The following is a 20,836-nucleotide window of genomic DNA, read 5'->3' on the forward strand; positions in this document are numbered from 1 at the left end:
CAGACACAGTACATGTTTTATTATTAAAAAATGCATAAAAACTAAAGACATGCTTCCCAAAGTTAGAGTCTATATGTACATCTGTGCTTCCCAGGCAACTGCAAGGAGCACAGCCTTCTGCCTTCACTGCAAAGGGGCACTGCACAGGTTTTTGTTACCCTTTGTTAGGTGTTATCTTCTCACCTGCGTTTACAGCATTCCAGCTAAATGAAGAGAAAAGCCTGTAACTGCCTGGGGTATGAGATGGTGCAGATTGTACCTGCCACTGAGAAACTGTACTGCACTTCTGGAGGCATGTGCAGGACATCGCTCTTCAACAGGAAACTTTACAGAAAGGACCCGTGCCCGAGCCCCAGACTGAAATTCCCCTTCCCTAGGAGGTGTTCTCACTAAGGGCTGAAACCGGACCTCAATTTTGTAGTTAGCCCCAAACCTTACAGTAAGCAAATACTGGGCATGGAAGGGTGGCGTGTTCTGATACCAAGCCTGCAATCTCATTTGACTTATTGGTCCCACCTTTGCCAACTCAGCAAACGATGGCATTTGTTTCTGAGGAAGAGCAACGTGGAATCCTAAGTCTTGTGGTACTGCCGAGTTTTCAGCACACTGGAAACAAAAGAAATTAAGATCTAGCAAATATTTAGGATAAGTAGAGCAAGATGTAACTGCATTTCCTTGCTGGGAACCACTGCACAAAACAAATGCTGATTTACAGTAAAATATTAAATTATTAAAAACCACACAAGCACTTGCAGTTACAGTGAGTCAGACATGCTGGTTGGAAAACAAAACAAAACCCGAAGAGCAAAACCATTAATTTTGCCCTGTCTGGAAGGCTGCAGTGATAGTAGTCTATGTTCTGATGTGGCTTTTACAGCGTACCAGAAGACCTCCTAAAAGGAAGGCCAGTGGTTCTCAAGCTTTTTCATCATGAGGACTCTCTCTTCAGAAAGAGATCTCACAGCTGATCCCTTCCCCGAAACACACACACCTTCCCCAAAACCAATTTCACACCTTCACTACAGCAGCTACAGCACTTGGTTATTTGAAGAAGTCATAGGACTGTTAGAGATTAAATTAAATTAATCCTATTTTAAAGCAAGGGCTGAATCCTGCTCCCGCTGAAACCGAATGAAGTCTGCCATTCTGTATCTAAGCTGTCTCCTTCCTCCCCTGGAGGGCAGCGCTTAGCATTAATTAGCACTTGTTTCCCCATACTGCTGTTCAGTCCTCTCTCTGCCCTGTTTCCTTTCCATCCCTTTGAAATTGGATTCTGTCCTCACACATGCCAGCTGCTCTCCCTCCCTTCGCATTTTAATGCCAGCTGCAAGTCTGGTCAGGCCTGAACTGGCATCAAACAGAAGAAAAAAAGGCATAAAAAGAGATACGTGGGTGAAGAGGGATGCTGGATTTTCATTTTTTTTCTGATTCCATCGCTCACCAAAACATCTGAAACTCTTAAAAAACCCCCGGACTGAGGAAGCAGCAAGTGTCACTGCATGAAATAAGCCAGATGATCAAAATCAGTGCTGGGTAGAAGCAGATCCGCGGATCAGTTTGAGAACCACTGAGGTAGGCAACAAGTCTAGGCAGTACTGCTGGGTGAACACAAGGGGAGTTTTGCCTTCTTGTCCTGAGTGACAGTGTAAATACCCACTGGCGATTTCAGAGGTACTAGTCCCAGAGTCACGCAGCCAGGATTGAAGACAACATCTACACGAGAGCGAGCACTGACTGAACAGAAGGTGTATGCAGCTCTGCTCCAGCAATCGGTGAGGAGCAGAGCACAGACTCTGACTGCCCGCCTTAGCTTTGAACTCCCTTCAGCGGGATGCAATCAACCTGTAACTCTCCTGCCCCTCTCCCCCAAATCCAAGGGATTCTTGGGGTTGCGGTCCTTCCGAGCCACCACCACTGCAGCCCACACAGGTGGTGAAAGCCACAAAAGCAGCCCAAGAGCTCTGGCCAGTGCTGTTCAAAGACATTCCAGATCCGGCATTGGAGTCCCAGGCGACACAGCACCGCGGCCTCACACATCCCGTCCCAGGGAAGCAGAGTGTCAGTGCTATGTACAGGCTAACAACTTTTCTCTCCTTCTGTCTCCAGCTCACACAGAAGGCTTTTGTCCTCCCCTTCCTGCCCATCTGGATGCCTTTCACCCTCGGCACCATCTCCAAGGCACAAGGGGCTCATGATGTAGCGATAGTCACTCGTGACAGCGGCAGCTGCCCCAGCAATGGTCTCTTCACCGTCTGTGTTTGCAGAGGAAGCGTGCAGGTCACTCGCAGATGCCTCTTTGTCCTTCCCAATGTTGACATAGAGAGGATCTTGACTGGAAGAGAGTGTGGACATCCTCCCCCGAATCATTTCCAGCTGGGACCGGAGCACTCCAAAGCTGGGGCGTAGCTTGGGCTCAGGATGCCAACATCTGCACATCAGATCGTAGCTGCAAAATAGAGGGAGACAAGAGCACTGAGAAACGGAGCAACCACCCCCTGCATCTCTGAGCAGGCTCTGCACAGTGCAGCTTAAAAAGCACAGACACCTTCCCCAAAACCTCCCAGCTTTGGCCTTGCACAGGTGATAGCATGTGGGCAGCCATCACGGATCTAAATCCTTGTTCCTTCCCATTTTCAAAGGCATTCTCATTCTGGTCAAAATAATTATTTCGACAGTACCAAAAAAACCCCAAAAGCCCTGTCAATGGCTGCTGAACATCTTGGTAAAAACCTGTCTCTGAAGAGCTAGAATAGGACCGTGAGTGTAAATCTTAGTAATAGTTTTTGAATTTATTCACAAAAAGCATCCCGACAACCTCTGCTGTGGCTGAAGCCACCCCTCCAAATTCTGTTCAAGAGCAGATAAAACACAGAAGGAAAGAAAACAGAGATCCAACTGTGGGAGGTGCAAGTTATTTCCAGAAAATTCTTATTTCAGACCGTGTTAACCCAGGACTCCTGGAGCAACGGAGGTGTGCCACTGTTGCTGCCCGACAGGTTGCCAGCGGGATGGCAAAAAGCACGGTGGGTTTGTTTAGAGGGCTGTGGAGCAATGGACAACAGCTTCACCGCTGGAAGAGGGATGCTGAAACAGACTTTCTACCACAAAGGCACCACCACTACGCAGAAGACGTGTTCAGGGCCGCTACCAGCCTCTGCCTCTGCCCTGCAGCGTTTCTCCTGCGGTCGAACGCCAGCTACCTCAGCTCTGGCTGCCTGAGGGCCAGCGTGAGGCTGGCTCCGACAGCCTGTGCTTGGGCAAGGAGTGAGGAGCTCGACTGTCCTGCCTCCGCCGCCATGGCTCAGCGCTGTGCTGGCTGGCCTCCTGCCGGCCAGGCCTCCCGCCGGAGCCTACTGGGCTGGAGCACGGCCAGAGCCATTGTCCTCCTCCTCTTTGTGCATCACCCACAAGACTGGCAGCTGCATTCCTATGGCGTTATTGTTGCCAGTTCTGCAGGGAACGGGGACAAAGCACAGTAGTGGCACTGAAAAACACCACAGACAAACAAACCTCAGTTAAAGTTGTAAATGGAAAAAATCTGATATGGCCTTTACTGGGAAATAAAGCATTTCATGATGGCTTTTATTTTACTTTTTGTGTCCCTTGCTTGCTATCAGCTTTACAAGACTGTTTTTGATCTCACACTAGTTCTACAGAAAACTTCTATGGTTCAGTTGTCTTAATCCCGATTTACATCCCTTACAAAATGCTCCAGATAACATAGAAACTTCCTATTCTGTGGCACCAAGTTAAATAGTTTCTTTTACCCTCGCTGGCAAACAGCAGAAATTAATTTGAAAGAAAGGTAGAAAACTACTGGCTGTACCAAATCAGCCCAAAAGTCCATTTGCCCCGGCACCCAGCCTCTGACAGTGGTCAGTGGCAGATGCTTGGGGAAAGCACATAACCTGCAGGTGAGCATGTAGTGAGACCTTTCTGGCATCTTCTCTCAGGTCTCAATAACCTGTAGCTCAAGGGCCTCTTAAAATGGAGGTTGTACCATTTTAGTAGTTTTTGATGGATTTTTCCTCAATACCTTGCAGCTTTTTGAATCTTTTCTCTACTTTTAGCATCTGTAACATCCTATGGCCATAAGCTCCAGACCTTGGAACCATAACTACGCACAGCAGTCAAGATGCAGACATATAATGATTTTAAGCAGTGGCATAATGATGTTGTAATTTGAACTCAGGAACAGTTAAAATGAACTGCTGAGTAGATAGAAGTGTACAGCTTTAATAAAAAGAGTCCAGATAATTCCCTATGTGGAAAAAGGGCTGGAGAAAGGAAACCACATGAAATAATCCACCGTCTGAGCAGGAGGGAAGAGGGAGGAAAGAGGACTTCATGCTGTCCATTTTACACAAAAGGAATGGCTTGAAAAGGCCACTGAAGTCAGTGCTCGTAGTTATGTCCTGCTTTGGGCAGGACACAGAGAAAAGAGAGGCTTGCTTGGGCACTCAGTGAAATGATTTCACCTCGTCTGGTCTAGGCAAGCTTTTGCACTGGGAAAAGTTATGGTGATGCTCCCTGGAGGTCCTCAACGCCATGTGTGGACTCTAGGAAACTTACTGCAGCCACCGCCCATGGAGCAACGGTGCCTGGGCACACATTTCATGTAACCTGCAGGCCAGGTTACCCTCGGCCGCAGGACTAAGGCAGGAGTACAGGCTGCAGCATGAGGCTGTCTGCTCCTCCGCAGGCTAGCCTGCGGAGTCCTTCCTACAAGTCTGAAAGGTTCTGAAACCAGTATCTGCAAGACTGTCCTGGGTTTTTTTCCACCTATAATTTAAGGTGGGACACTGATCTACGGAACTTTAGATCCTCCTATCTCCCCCGTTCTCTTTCACCCTGCTATTTCTGTGAGAGTAGTAGATCCGATTTTGAAAACTGGGCCCAGCTTTGAAAGACACATGCAGGCCACTGCCTCTGCCATCCACTTTTCTCATACTCTTGCTAGATTGCTTTTCTATTCAGCCTTCAGGGCGTGCCATGAAACTCATCTCTTTTCACACATGCTGATCTGAAAAGGTAGGGAGCAGTGAGTTTCTGGAAACACAGTTATAGCTTCCACAAAGCCAAGAGGTTCTAATGCTGACGCTGTTCAAACACTTGAGACAAGTTAGCTGTCTGTGTAGCTACCACAGGTTCCAGGGAGCTGTGCCAGCAAAGAGTATCTCGTGGGTAACTCAGAGATTTTCTAGTGAATGCCTCTGTATCCTAAAAAGTGGATAGATTCAGACCAGAGCTCTAGCCAGCTGCCCCTGTTTCCTTCCAGTGAGGCAAACTTCTCAAGGAATCATGTCAGCAGGGCAAAGAAGTACTCACACATCTTCCAAGCACTCCGGTGGCTGCTTCAGCCTGTTCCCGCTGATGAGGTAGTTGTAGATTTCTGCATTCTCAATGCCAGCATAAGGGGTTTGCCCTCGGGTCACAATCTCCCACATGGTCACCCCAAACGCCCACTGAAAGGGAAGAGCACACAAAACAAGTGAACAGACAGCTCCCTGCTTGCTGTGGTGGGGTTTCAGCGTGCTCAGACAGCGCCAATCCTCCCAGCCTGCGTAATGCCACGTGAGTAGCAGTGATGCAAGGACTATCCGAACACTAGCTAGAAAACAAGCAAATGACCCAACTTATGCTGACACATCATCTTGGGACACAGCTGAAGGCCCTGCTCAGCCCCATCCTGCAGCGGAGTAGGGGAAGATTTGGGAGATGCTGCTGTCTTCCACCTGCAGACCTCTCCCAAGCATCTCCTACTCATGGTTCTTTAAGGCATACTGTTATCAGTTTTGCGGTTCTCAGCTACATGAAGATTTTGGGTTGGGGCTCACAAATCAGCTGCTTAATTCATTGAGCCAGATTCTGGGTTACCGGAAACGTAAAGGCACAAATCAGAGCAGTGTTTAGCCAATAAAACAGGGCAAGGAACAAACCACTTATGGCTCACATTCATTTTCATTCACGTTCGTTTGTGCTCTGCACTGCAACGGTCGTACGTGTAAACTTAAATCTAAACTGCAAGGTTTGTTAGGTGCAAAAATTATGATTTTCATAAGTAAAACCCTGTACAGTGTCTATCATAATCTGTATGAACTAGCAATCAGCAATCACTAAACACTGTCCACAGTGGTTACAGCAATCACCAGGCAACACAGCAGCCAAGCTAGAAGGTGCTCTTGGTGATCTCTTCAGGGACACTGTGACATGGATAACTGGGAAGGCAAGTCCACAGGTCTGAAGGGCAATACTAGTGTGAAACCAGATCAAAAGGCAGCAAGAAAGAGGGGAGAAAGTATCAGAGGAAAAAAAAAACAAAGGGAAAGGAAGCAAAAATTTCAGATGAATGGGTTTAGCCTCACCCTCCAAGCACAAAGTTATGGGGAGGAGTGTCTAAGCACTGATATATTCAGAGTCTACAAAGTTCCACCCATGCCTTCTGTAGAATGGAGTACAATTGCTGCATGCGTACACGAGTGTGTGGCGTATGTGCGTTTCAAATGTCACCTTCAAATTGTCACGCAGAACAGAAAGAGTAAGAAAGAAGAGACTACATAAAGAGAGAGGAAAAGAAGTGGAAAATTGAAGGAGGGGATGGGGATAAGCACCGAAGAATGAAGGACCAAAGGACAAGAGGAAAAGGATTCATGTCTTCTGCCATAAACTACTCGTACGCATCTTTAGTCTTGAGTTCCGAAAGCACCCACAGCAGAGGTGGCACTGTCCCTCAAACACAAGGCAAACTCCCTTTCCCATCAGAAGGGCCTTTTCCCACCCTCAGTGAATACAGAAGCATTCCTCCGCTTCAGCAGGAACACAGGCGGTCCCGAAATGCACCAGAGCAAAACTCACCACATCACTGTGTGTTGTGTACAGATTATCCGCCAGACTTTCCAGAGCGAGCCACTTCACTGGCAGCTTGGAAGCACAGCCCTGACGGTAGTAGTCTCCGCTGTAGATCTTCTTAGAAAGCCCAAAGTCTGCAACACTCACGCTCATGTTCTCATCCAGCCTAAGGGAAAGTTTTAATGACTGAGAAAAGCACTTAATGGCTACCTCAGCCAAAAAAGAGGTATGTCCCTGTCTGGCCAGGGAACTGAGGCATATAGTTCAGCAAGTATTGCCCAGAAGGATAATGACTTCATCTTCTTGATGACCAATGTGAATTAGTCTAGTGGTCTCACAACAGTTCATTGAGACTAACAGGGAGATAATTAGGACTAAGAAAGTAAGAAATGGCCACGCTTATGTGGTCTAGTCTATCAGCCAAAGCGACTCAGATACTTCCTGTAGTTTCCAAGATTAACAGAAGACATCTGTAGTGCTCATTGCTACAACTGCGGCCTACACTCTGTACAGGCAATCAAAAAACACAGGCGCTTGCCTAGGCTTCCTATTACAACTGCCCAAACTAGATCTGCAAGATGTTCTCTCCAGGACTCGTTAATGGTCTGAATTGCTCTGTCACCCACTTAGACCTGGACACGCTGTCGGTAGGCAGCGCAAATAAAGCCCACAAAGACTTCATGCTCCCAGGACTCATAAAGGACCCCCTGCTTTTCCAAGAAGATACGATGAAATAGGCATGCAGCTTCCTCTGAAGGAAGTCTGTATTTTTTTTAAATGTTTAAAAATAGGAAATGAGTATGCGTTTCTCATAAATGTCAAAGCAGGCTAACCCATCATTTTTCATCGTGACTATCAGGCTCCTGTCCGTACATCTGGAAATTCAAATGCCTTTGGAAATCTGTGTCTCATTGCGGATTTTACCGGTTGTCGTGGTTTTATTCAGAGTTCTGTCTGTGGAATGGGTTGTTCCTTACTCCATTCTCAGGGAAGAAGAGAGGAAAGGATAAAAAAAGGACTTTTCTTCCCTTCAAATCAGGCAAGGCAGTTTGGGGACAAGAACAGCACTGTGGGATCATACAGTGTGTTTACCATGCAATTATTTATAAAGGCATTCTCCACATAAGCCATTCTTCACAAGCTTTCAGGGAAATTCTACATTTCTTACACTGCGATAATCAAGTCCTCAAAATAGGTACAAGAAATACAGATTTCAGGCTACAGTGAAAGTTCCTTTCTCCTACCAAAGCCAAACCCGTTCCCTCCTGTTGGTTACATTACATTGTGGAATAAATAGCCATGCTGACACACAGCCATTAGAGTAACTAATTACAAACACATATTGTAATCAACCCTATGAAAATATATGTGCAGGCCAATGATGGAAAAGTTCTTTATAAATAGGGTTGATTTAGAAGCTCAGTGGGACATTAGGAGTTGCTCCCTGTCCCCAGCACCACCCCCACACCCCCCCACGGCCATGGCTCCCCCATGCCTATTGTCACTTAAATGCAAAGACCAGCGTCCTCTGACAGGATCCCGTCCCACTTCTGTCATGCAAAAACTTCTCATCCCTCTCCCACCCACTCTGGTCCTTCTTTTCTCTAAAAACTCGTGTGTCACTTACATGCAGTTCCGAGCTGCAAGGTCTCTGTGTATGAAATTTTTTGAGCTCAAGTACTCCATTCCGCTGGCAATGTCAATCATGAACTTGAGGAGCGTCTGAACAGGCAAGTTCTGAAAGAAATAACAGTTTAAGTTCTGTTCCTGGAGGCTTTCAAGCACTGAACTGATCTGAGTAAATTATCTGAAAGTCCACACCGCCTCAGAAGGAATTCTACAGTAAGACACACTTACAAAAGGGTTTTCCCCAATCCGTGACATCAGCAGAAAAGCGTGAAGGTCTCCATGCTTCATGAAGGGCAGGATCACCATGGGAATTGGGAGTCGGCCCTTGGGACGGCTCCGTAGACTGACTCCTAATGAGGACACAAACAGCAAAGGAGTTTTAGCAAACACGTCAGTCCAAAGGGGAATCTTACAGGCTGCTGCGCCTTCCTCTTACAAATGTGGAGGAAAACGTGTCAGTTTGGTGGGTCAGTTCCATGCTCCAAGCTCCTTTGCGTGGCTTTGTGCCAGGAGGTGAGAAGCTACCTCTAACCCTGTTTACTTCAGAGGCAGTACTAAGTGCCCGGTGGCTCTCAGCTTTCCTTGCTGTACTGGGTATAAATGTTTCTAGGATCACTCCAGACCAGACAGCCCCAGACCCCAGGGTCTGCAGAGCGATCTCCACATTCTGGAAATTGTCCATGTTCCATAGCGCCCACCCATGAATGTCTTGCTTTTTACACAGTATTTTGGAAAGGCACAATCTCCCTTCCCTCGATTTTTCTACCAACCCACCTGTCCGTACCTCACAGAAGTTCGGACATTTCTTAGCCAGCCAAACCCCCTCTGTATTATTTGCAAGAACCAAAGAAGTGGCTCAAAGGAGAGACGCTCATTGCTGGCGTATGAGGGCATGCGTTGTGAGCACTTACACACACGCCAGGTCCCTCGAGACTGGGACAGAGCGATGCTGGTACATGCAGGACTCCAGGCAGCACAGAGGTAGCTGCTCTAGCGCTGGGGCTGGACAGCAGCGGGGGTGAGGAGGCGAGGCTGTGCAGGACTGTGTGGGACTGGGAGGGGGTCTGCGGCACCACAGGCAGCGGCGCTGGCTTACCAATCAGTTTAGTGACGTGCGGGTGGTCAAACTCCTTCATGCACGCAGCCTCTCGCAGGAACTCCTCGATGTCAGTTGAGGTGAAGATGTCCGCTGGAAAAAAGCGACTGTAAGTTTTCCTCCTTTGTGGGAGGCTCCAAGGGACTTTACAGATAATGATTATCAGAAGCCTGATCTTTGTGGCGCAGCACATCCTCTCAGACCTACAGCTATATGAGCCAGTTTACAAAGCAAAGCCTGACACTTCCTCCTGGGATGGGCGGCGGTAAGTGTACATCAGGGATATCCAAGAAATTGATTCACGGCAAAGACCTGCTGATTTGCAGCTCTTTTCTCAGTAACAACCTTTCTGGAAGCCATGGAAATCATGTGTGTGTTAAAGACGTAGGAATTATTTAGCTAGAAGGACCTTGGAGAGAGGAGGCGTCACACAAAATTAAAGACAATGTTGAAAGTGAGGAGATGGCTGGCATGGAAGACACCAATTTGTATCTGATAAGGATGGCATGAAAAGATCAATGCTTTTACGTCTCTTAGCATGAATGAGTCTTTAAGGTGCTAGAGCTAAGATTCCTTAAATAACCACACTCCTAGAGACCTTGGACCAAATTCAGTAGTGACATGTATGAGCATAAATTTGGAGTAAATTGTTTCTCATTGCTATTACTCCAGATTTATGGAAGTATATCAATATCATCAAGAATTAGCCCGGTGGACTACCTCACCCACTGCTGCTGCTAAATTTAGTGGGAGTCCTCCAGTCCTGCAGCAAGATCAGATTTAGACCTGTGGGGGAGTATTCACATTATGTGCTTTAGGCAAGTAATTGAAATATGATTCAGAAGACAAAAGTAGATTCCTTTTTTACAGTCAATGGAGAAAAGAAAGTGTCTCGGGAAGGTGGCAGATCCCAAGTTAGATGCCTGAAGGTAGACAGCCTGACTACACAAAACAGCTTGCAAACTGATTGGGATTATTGCTGAAAGCGGAGAACATGATGGAACTCACACTGATGTAGGGTTACTGTGTTAATACAAATGGGTATTCTGTGGAAGCCAAACTCAGCTCCAGAGATAAGTGAATGTGACTCTGCTTTAAGTCAGTCACAGTTAATTTTTGTCTTACAGGCAATAGGGGTGAAATAACACAGGTTAACATATATACACACATATATGCACATACTTGCTTTGACTAATACCTACCTGTTAATTGGTTTTCTTGTTACAGACTTCTGCCTGGTGAACGTGTTAGTTGCCCTTGCTATGCACGCTCATCAGATGGCAAATGAGAAGGGAGTTAGCCTACGTACTCAAATATGCCTGACTGAGATGAGTTAGCTTGTCGCTGCATTCAGCCCAAGTACTCTTCTGTTTATTCTAGGATATATGCTTGGAGGAATACCACCTTTCACTGCTGAATTATTAGGGCAAAGCAGACCTGCCTCAGCTGTCTATGCCACGCGATGTAGTGCTGCTTGAACCAAGCAATTGAACAAGATCCTCTATACGCAGAAGAAGCTGTAGCCATGTCTTGGTTTTGGTTGCACTCACCACGTGCTAGGTGCTGTACAAGCAACTAAGGTGGTATAGATCCTTCCCTGAACAGCTTCCACTACAAAAAGACTGATGTGAAAGGGATAGGAGACAACGTGGGTAGAGTGGTTGAGTGGGAAGCTCAGAGAGGAGTAAAGAGCTTCAGGGGATGTTTGCTGGAGAAAAAGGCAGATGGCATTTAATTTTTCCAAGCTCTCTTAAATACTTCAGGTAGCCCTGCTCTCACTTACCTTTCAGCATCTTCACTGCCACTTTCTGGAAAGAGCCATCATCTAGCTTCAGTAGGGCCTCTCGAACTGACCCAAACTCCCCTGTGAAATGACCAGAGCAGGCAGTGAGGGAACAGCTTCTTGTGAAGAAAGTATCATTCACAGCACGTTCACTCCAGGCGTCACTGGCAAGGAAGCTGAAAAACCATAAGAAATGCAGCTCCCAGCTTCATTTGTCATTCCGCAGTTCCAGCCAGCAGCTTTCAGCATCCATGTGCCTAGAAGAGGTAGCACTACCAGTATGCAGAGGCCACTGTGCTGGCAGTCCAGAAGGCAAAGGAAAACAAGAGGGAAAGAAAGCAATCCTCTACCAGATGGATGATGCAGAGTCAGAGTATAAGATGGGATCCCAGGCAGATGTTTCTGGGGAAGCCATATCATGAGGGATGAGCCTGAGTGAGGCGCTGGTCAGAGAGGGGGCTATTAGCTGGAACAGTGAGTGCATGGGTTGGCTGAAGAGGCTTTCAGCGCTGACATCCGTCAGAGCTAAGTAACGGTGCCAGGACTCAACCATCTGAGACACAATCAGGCCTTATCTCTCAAAACTCAGGGAGTGACTTCTATGAATCACAGCTGACCAGACAAAACATAGAACACCTACCTGTGCGTACGTGATATGCTAACTCACAGGAGGAAGTGTTTACCCTGGTGTGTTCTCTAAGGGACACAAGAGGAAATGCAACTGGCCAAACCCTCTTAAAAATTATTTTAGCCTGAAGTGGCTTTATACCACGGTGTAAAAGCCTCTTTGCATTAGATCTGGCTCTAGATTTGCTCTCCCTAATTTTGTAACTGCTTAACCCACCCAAAATGCATTACTGTGAGGAACTCTGGTACTGCAAAGAAGGAAGCAAAGTATGGCACTCAGGACACCTACTCCAAAAATACTATCTTTCCACTAGCTTTTCATCAGTGTCCTTCACTACTGTATGGCACATGCTTATTTCACAACAACCAAGAGCAGTGGCTCTGACCACAAAAGAGGAAAACGGGAAGGAGCACAGGCATTTTGCACTGCTTCTGTATGATGGAGCTGTTGCTCAGCTGCAGAGTCAGCAGAGCCCAAGATAACACAGTCATGCCATCTTATAACCTGTATGCTGAGCTGGGGGAATAGGGCTGACACACAGACCAGATCCTGCCACCTAGCATCCTCCCACCAAGGCCATCCCCAGGTGCCCGACTGCAGCCGAATTCCAGTTTTTTACCTGTCATGGGGACAGCCCAGAAGGGTTGAAGCAGGATCCCAGAAACTGGCCGAGAGCTGACACTCACAAACAGATGACGCAGCTGTTTAATTACTTAGCATTGCTAAACCCTCTGAGACCACTTCTGCAAGAAGGTCATCTTCCTGCTCTGAAAAAAACGCATTTGTTCTGGGAGGGATGGAGCAGCAGAATGCTCCCAGTGGGAAAGGGTCAAAGAAAACTGCAAGAAAACTAGTCTTATAAAGAAAAAGGAAGCCAAACGCTTCAGGTTCCTTTTGCTTATGACCCCTGACTTTTGCTCCTCTCTTAGTTATTGGCTCTATTGTTACATGTTTTCACTTATTTCTAGAGATAACCTTCAGCCTGAGAAGTAAGGAAGGATGATTCAACAGTTAGCACACTGGCCTGCCATTTGGGAAATCTAAATTCAAAACCATCTTTTCACACGCAGTTTCTGGGCCAATCTTTTAGCTTAAGTCACGTGAGAAGCATCCCACCTTTACTCTGGCCATCCCTCCTGACCTGAAAACCTCAGAGAAATGTTAGGAGCACCTGTGTGGGAGATCCAGATGGAGATCCACGATCAGAAGAGCTCCTACGGACCTGAACTACTGAGGACAAATGCCAGCAAAATTCAGTACGTGTTCCAAATGTGCCTCTTAAGAGCCCAAACTAAAATCTGGCGTCAAACCACCCCAGACATTTAGAATATCTGAAACTGAATCAACAATTTTTTTGAGGGGTTGGAGTGTTTGAGGTAGATCATCTCTGTCTCTGTATTGTCTCAGCCCGTTCAATACTTGATGCATGCTTACATAAATGGAGGGAATTCTACAGCACCACTTTGTTAGTAGAAAAAGCAGAAGTTTAATTGAATATTCCTTGTTTAAATCTCTGAAAGAAATTCACACACCAGTGAATCAACAGTACGTTGGAAAGCTGTGCATAGACGTCAGTTCATGACTCTGTAGAGCCACATTCTAGGAATGGATTAGCCAATATTCTCTTAGTTATGCTAAACCTTTGAAATGTTTTATCCCAGCAGAAAGGAGAGCTCCATTTAAATTACAAGCAGAAGGAGTTAAAATTGCTTCTCCCTACTCAACAGTAAAGGCAACACAAGCGGTGATTTCAATGTAAAAGCTGTGCTCAGTTTTGGTTCTTACCCTTGCCCAACATTCTTCCCAAGGTGAACTGCTGTTCCTGGATTAGGACATCTTTGAGTTTTGTCTTCAGCTCATCACTGATACCTACACTCTCCACTGGAAAAAAAAAAAACAAAACAACAAAGGAGGAGTCAAATAAAGGATACTTAAATATTCTGCCACAACATCAAGGGTCACCTGTTCTAATCTCCACCTCCAACCCTATTCCCATACCGTAAGCGGGAAAACTTGACAAAGACGGAGTTCCCTTCCATGTCCTCTAGCCTCGGCATAGACAAGAGGCCAATAACTTTCAACCACGAGAAAATGTACCAGTAATACTGAAAGGGAGAGGGTGGATAACACAACTCTTAAACACACCAAGAGCAACAGAAATACAGAACTGCTGGAAATAACGGTGAGAAGACAAAATCCCATCAGAAGGGACACTGACAGACACTGGTTTACACAGCTTCATTTAAGCTGATGGAGATGCACCAGTTTTCAACGACTGGCTCTCGGACTATTTTAAGTACAAGTCTCACGGTACCTGGATGAGAGGGTAACATAATATCCAACAGTTTGCGGTCACTAGATTTAATGGAGAGTCCTCTAAACCCAGGGGAGCAAAGTCAAAGACAGCTAAAGCATCATTCTAACCCAGCCACGCAGCATCGTCTCAGAGAGCCATGCCCTTGCTGAACGAGGAGACAGAAATGGATCATCTTAACTCTGGCCATTCCTGGGACTCCATCTCCTGTTTGAGAAGTTACTAATTCCAGGCCTTCCAAGACTGATTGATTGGTTCAGGCTTATAGCACAACTCAACACACTTAGTTTAAAGCGTACTGCTAATATTGTTAACTCGTATTTATCTCACTGTTGCGTATTACAAAGGAGTCCCTATAGCGTGAAACTGGGGCAGGGGAGTGGTGAATTTACGCCTTGCACTAATATACACAATGACTGTAGCTGTAATTAGCAAGTGGTATGTAATTGGTATGGCAACAGCAATTCTGGCCTTTCACCTCTGCCATCTCCAGTGTCTAAGCCTCCTTGTAAATGAATCCCATGTTCTTGATCCAAAAACATCCGTTTCAGGGAAAACAAAGAGAAAGCATAGTACATGTGTGAACACAGCTTCTCAGGCAGAATCACTCCGGTCATTTTACTTACATGTTGCTTCAATGAGCTCTGGACCCTCCCTGTTGAAAGACCTGGCAGCTCTGAAATGGACTGCTGGATCCCCTCTGCCAACCACACTGCCAAAGGCATGGCTAGAAGGCAGAAAAGACACACAGGGCCATGATTACATGGGCCATTCAGTTCTAAAAGGGTGTGTTGAGTATTATGGATGATTTCTCACACCTTGCCATATAAACACTACAGACTGTTTTGTTAAAGAGGGCGTAGCTGGAACAATGGGTTTATGCTGCCTTGCTGATGCATCTAGAGAGGTGGGAGCCTTCCCAAAGAGGGAAATCACTCATCCTGAGTGCCTGGGAGAAGCTGCAGGCTGGGGCAGGTTGCAAAAGTCACATAAACAGATGCTGCTGTGAGAGAGAAGTCTGGGAGACTCTGAAAAGAGTGGGAATCTTGCTTGTGAAAGGGTGCAACCCATGTCCAAGTGTTAGAGGTGATGAAAAGGAGACTTTCCTGGGGATCCAGAGGGTTCTTGGCAGTCAGGAAGTTACAAGAAGCTGCTGGACTGAAAACCAGCATGGGATAAAGGGCCCAGCCCATAAGAACACAGAAGATGATACATCTGTGGGTCTCTTCTCTTTGAAACTCTTAAGCAGCAGTGCTAAGGACTTACAGAATTATCTTGATCTAGTTTATATTTCTATATTCTAATAAAGCCCAGCTATTGACGTAACATTTTTTTCTACTGTATTTCTGGTGTTCTCATTTTGAAGAAAAGGTAGGGCGGGCACTTTCCTGCTACTCTCTAATCCAGCGTCACCCCTAAAATTGTGAAAAAAACAGTTATCCAAAGAAAGTGCCAAAGGTACTCAATCCACAATGCTTTCTGAAAAACAGCTGAGTCAGACACCACACCGGAGGAGAAAGCAAAGATCTCTCCAATCAGTACAAGGAGAACTTCGCTTACCCAAACCGAGTTTCCTTTCTTCTTTTTCGAAGCAGAATCAGAGCCAGGGCAACTGCCGTGACCAGAGCTGTGAGAATGCCCAATGCCACGGGAACCCAGGATGTCCCATAAGGAGGTTGTCTCTGGCCACCTAGATGACGGAGAAAACACCAGTCAGGAAACAGAAAACTGTCAATGGTAAACAGACCATACTGGGATATTTCTTCTTTCTGCTTTTAAATGGACAAGCCATGCTGCTAGATCTGGTGTACACAGTGAATCATTGTACGCTGGAATTTGGCACAAGCGGCTACTCAGTTAATCATGAGAAAAACTAGCTGTTTCATACAGCAAAGGCAGAGCAGACGCATCCAGTTATCAGAACCTGTTCTTAGATCTGAACCTCAAGAAAGTAAAAAGCGCTGCTCCAGATTAGACTACGTGAACTCATGATCTGGGGCGCTTTAAACTGGAGTCTCAGCACAAAAAGGTTGCTTGATATGAGCACCTTCTGTGCAGGTTTCACCTTGTCCTGTTTGAGGCAGCCAGCAGAGCCTTGACCAGGCTACAAAGCACTGCTTGAATGCCAACCAGATAGCATTTTGAAAGACAACAGAGAAAGACAATTGCCTCATGGCAATCTGGCTGAAAATATTTAAATTCTGCCTCTCACCCCTCCCACAAAGAGAAGCACCCTGTGGGTCTTGGTATTGGCTGTAGCTTCCCAATGGTGTTGGGTGGTTGTAACTTCTCAATGTGTCTCTACCAAAGAGAAGGTGAATTTTCAAAAGTGCCCCACGAGTCAAGAAATAAGTTAGCTCGCACGCAGGTCCTAATTCTGGTCTAATATCTGCTCCCAGAATATGTACGCTTTTGACTACAAACTGTCTACAGAAGAACTGGAGATGCTGCCCATCTGAGTACGCTGCCAGGGAAGGAAGATAAGCAATATGGTTATGAATAAAGGAATATTATCTATGCTTGGCAAACAACAGATAAATTAATCCAATTCCCTGAGAGATTTCTTCTCCAAATACAACTACTAAAGATTAAGTGTGAATTTGAATGGGTTTATTAAAGTCTAGGACAGCCCTCATATCTCCAAATTGTCGAAGAGCAAACAAGAACAGGTAACCGGTCCCTAAGCTCTTCCTTCATCTTCATGCTCCCTTGCTCACCTTCAGGAGTTGACTGTGCTTTACCAGAAGCTAAGGAAGAATCATCTTTGACAATGTAAGTAATTCTATGATGTTATGTGTCATGACAGTGTAAGTAAACCTGTCCTTAAGAGAGATGTTAGGTTAACGGGCTGAGATTTAAATGAACCTCTGCATAGATGTATGTGAAAAGGAGTCAAACATCCTTACTGGCAGAGTCCTGGCAGGGAAAAGGCTTCTAAGGCTTCATTACTACTTACACTGTCTAGCCATCCAAGTTTTTAAAGCAGCAATGTTAGTCTAATGAACAGGCAGAGCGTAAGGAAACAGAATTCTGGACCACTGAGGAAGCAGACTAGTACTTCTCGGCCTGAAACAACTATCAGAGCTTTGGCACCTATTTTTCAGCATCTTATATCTTTCAGTGACTCACATATACTTTTCCCACCCAGAAGGCTTTATAGGCTCTGGGTTTTATGATACTCTCTCCTGCAGCACCTTCTGACCTGGGCTTCAAGGCTGTTTATGAGGAGGGAGAGGGATCAGAAGCACAAGTGGAATGAAAATACAATGAAAGGTAACTCCAACCCTCCACAATTCCCAAGCCGATCACTTGGGCTGTTACTGCCAAACAATCAGGGCAGAAACAATGAACAACACTGATGTAAAAGGTCCTCTCTGATAGTTAATGGTAAGGTTTCCTTCCTGCTATGGTCAGGCAAATCTCTTTCAGCCTGTTTTTCTAGTCTCTGCCTGCTAGCTGAGAGAGCAGGGATTTAGGTCACCTTCCAGGGGGTCCCTCCAAAAGGAGGACGGATGAAAACAAAACAAAACTCTTCTCCCTGTTTCTAAACTGCTAGGAATCAGGAGCCCACCCCGCAGTTTCTAGCAAATGTGTCAGAAATAGAAATTAATATTGAAAATCACTGCTCCTCCTCCTCTGCCCCACAGATCACTGCTTCCCTCTTGTGCCACTGACCTAGAGAGGACGGCTGCAGCCCAAGACTGAGTTGCCTCTCCTCCCCCAACTCCGTCTCCCTCCCATTTCCTGTATCCCCTTTTCCAGCCAGCATAATCCTTAAGACCGCACAAGGCAGAGGGAAGACAGTGTTATTAGATGAGCTTAAATGGGTATTTAGGAGTCCTTTGATGATGAAAGACCCCCTTTTATTTTTGGTTTTATATCACAAAGGTATGTAAAGAATGTAATCCAGGAGTCTTCTCCTGCATACGATCATGAAGATTACAGACAGGAAAAAGCTTTCAGACCATTCTGTTCCTCTCTCTGCAGTGAAAGAGGTTTGTACTGAGAATGCTATTGGAAATAATAAAACAATCTCTCTTAATAGTGCACAGGATCTCTGCATAAGCAGGGTGGAGCTCCCACTAGCTTTGCTGTGATGACAAATAAGACAACTTAAAGTTTATACAAGCTTAGTCATCCTTACTGCCGCACTGGGAGCTGGTCAGAAACCACCCCTGGCATTTCTCACATAAAGCAACCAGTGCCAGTTTGCTATTTTAGGAAAGGAAGCGACTTATATTTTCTACCAGGCCTGAAACAAAACTGCAGTCTTTCTGCAGCTCTGCTGTTCAAGGCCTGTCAGTGTTTCCACAGTGAACCTTTATTTCCAGCCTGTTATGCTTGTGAAGAAATACATGTGCTTTCAAACAGCATTTGGCCAAAACAAGCACCACTCCTGATGCTACTTTTCTGAAGTGGTTTTAAATAAAAACAAGCAAACATTTTGTGCTTTCAGGATTATCCCATTCCAGCTCCCTGTGAAGTGCAAACCCCATACATTCCCTGGGGCTTCTTGCCAATGTTGATCGTTTTCCAAAGGGATCTTCTAGTCCTTTCAGGTACTTTTCTCTGTGTTTGGGTGCCACAGAAAAATAACTGAGCAAAAAGCTGGAGGAAAAAAAATTGATGGAACTGATGCCCAACCTCTAGTAGAGTCAGCTCTGGACCTCCACACCCCTTCATTCTGCTTTAAATAATCTGAGGGCTTTGATCCCACAGTGACTGTGTGCTCACACATAACCGCCAGCTTCAACACAAGAACCAGGTTGCCAAAGGGCCTTTCTGAGTAACATGCACATTAAAACCAGCATTAGATGCACTACTACAAGTAAGGCTACAGTTCTCTCCTGGTTACTCTGCCCCTATCCCCCACCTCCTGCTTGCCTGGGAACCCCACCTGTAGGTTCCCCCTGCAACCCCTAAGTGTGGAGGGACCAGGAGGGATCAATGTCCATGTGATTCCTCAAAAGACATGTGGGTTGGGAAGAAAGCAGCAGCAGATGGGTCAGCATTAGAGATTGCTGTCTCATCCTGCCACAGGTGGTGGGAACAGAACCTGAGGAGATGGTGGGCTTTATGCACAATCGCACTTCACTGACTTCTTATCACCAATTTGTATTTTTATTCTGAACATCTTCCTCTTATTTGTTTTACAGTTTCCTTCACAAGCAGTGTTCTTCTCTTCAGGCTACCCATCTCCCCGTAAAACATCCTGCCCTTCTCCATAGCCTGACTCTCATTTCCCATTCACTGTGAAACACAAGCAGCAAGCAAAACTGCCCTTTATCGCTAGAATAACACTCCACGCGTGCATGTTCTTTGCTCCCAACAAACTCTTCCATGCGGTCCAGATTGCGTGGTACAGCTTCTGTACCATCACCTCCCTCTTCAGTAGCTCAGCTTTTCCACGGAGAGAGCTAAACTGGTTTAATATAAAAGCATTCATTAAAACCATTACAAAACCCCATGTGGCCGTGGTTTAAATTAAGTCCAAGTGAAACTAGTCAGGAATGACTTCAAATTAAATCAGAGAAGAGAACCTCTGTTTAGAGGGGTTTTCTGTCACATTTGCTCTTGTAAATGTGTGTGTGGCTTAAGCCTAAATGAAGGACTTCAAACCTTCATTCGCAGCTTTTCTATTGTGCCTCTTCTCGCCCTGCTGTGCACTAAGCACAGCAAAAGCCCATTAAAGAAGACACAGTAGTGGCCAGAAGCTGTTCTGTTTATACCAGCTTTTAAAATATTATTTCATTTTTACTCTGCTTGATGAAGTGTGCTGTTGTATAAAGCCACGTGGCTCAGTCAGCTGTAAGCACTGAAAGGAGAAGGGTCAGAGAAAACAGAAGTCCAAGCACTTCTGACTTTTTTTCCCCAAAGTGAAGGGAAGGCAGTGGATACTCACCCATCACCTCTTGGGCTTCAAGCAGGAAGAGGTCACTCCAGGGCCCGCATCCTGCAGAGTTCAGCACGCACACCCTGATGATCAGGTCTTTGAGAGGATTCCACATTGTGAGATTAGCTTTTGTATCCTGTACGATCATCTCCCCCTGAGAGGAAACGGCAACAAACGGTAAGCTGTCTTAAAAGGAATCGAGTCTAAAAATTCACTTTTAGAACTAAACCAAACACTACTGTGTACTTCACTGGTGCTATAACAAGGGTTGGGAGTTGTGACTCCTGCATCCTGGTCTCAGTTTTGCCACTAACTTGGGCTGTCATCTTGGGTTTCTCTTCTCAAAAATTGCTAATAGCTTCCCATGGTGTAGGGAAGATATAAGGTTTAATGAATTCCTTCTCTGCTCCTTCCATGAAAGTTGCTACAGAAACATGTTTTTTTTTCTGCTATTAAAAGATACACCTCCTTCCCGTGGTTTAAACGCAAAGATGCGCTCACATACTAGCATCTGACAGTTTTAATCCAAGGGAGGAGTCTGCCTGTTTTAACTTGTTGACCAAATCCCAAATGGCTTCTGAATTTCATGGCCAGTTTTCACTTAGGAGGGCAAGGCCAACATATTTTCAGTAATTTTGTGGATC

General features: G+C 45.8%; 1 protein-coding gene across 5 annotated transcripts in view; it reads right to left on the minus strand.

The window, feature by feature from the left end:
• Positions 1-20,836, minus strand: part of TYRO3 (TYRO3 protein tyrosine kinase) — a 43,366-nt gene continuing 22,530 nt past the window's right edge. For all 5 annotated transcript variants that reach the window (XM_064462506.1, XM_064462507.1, XM_064462504.1 and 2 more), the window contains 11 exons: positions 20,202-20,346; positions 15,860-15,989; positions 14,926-15,026; positions 13,771-13,866; positions 11,358-11,438; positions 9,575-9,667; positions 8,707-8,828; positions 8,477-8,586; positions 6,856-7,015; positions 5,329-5,465; positions 1-2,446 (listed from right to left, as the gene is read on the minus strand). In XM_064462506.1, coding sequence (XP_064318576.1) covers positions 2,077-2,446; positions 5,329-5,465; positions 6,856-7,015; positions 8,477-8,586; positions 8,707-8,828; positions 9,575-9,667; positions 11,358-11,438; positions 13,771-13,866; positions 14,926-15,026; positions 15,860-15,989; positions 20,202-20,346 — 1,545 coding nt within the window. In that variant the 3' untranslated portion in view covers positions 1-2,076. The remainder of the gene's footprint in view (positions 2,447-5,328; positions 5,466-6,855; positions 7,016-8,476; positions 8,587-8,706; positions 8,829-9,574; positions 9,668-11,357; positions 11,439-13,770; positions 13,867-14,925; positions 15,027-15,859; positions 15,990-20,201; positions 20,347-20,836) is intronic.

The sequence above is a fragment of the Phalacrocorax carbo genome, chromosome 10 (assembly GCF_963921805.1).
Source record: "Phalacrocorax carbo chromosome 10, bPhaCar2.1, whole genome shotgun sequence".
Classification (NCBI taxonomy): domain Eukaryota; kingdom Metazoa; phylum Chordata; class Aves; order Suliformes; family Phalacrocoracidae; genus Phalacrocorax; species Phalacrocorax carbo.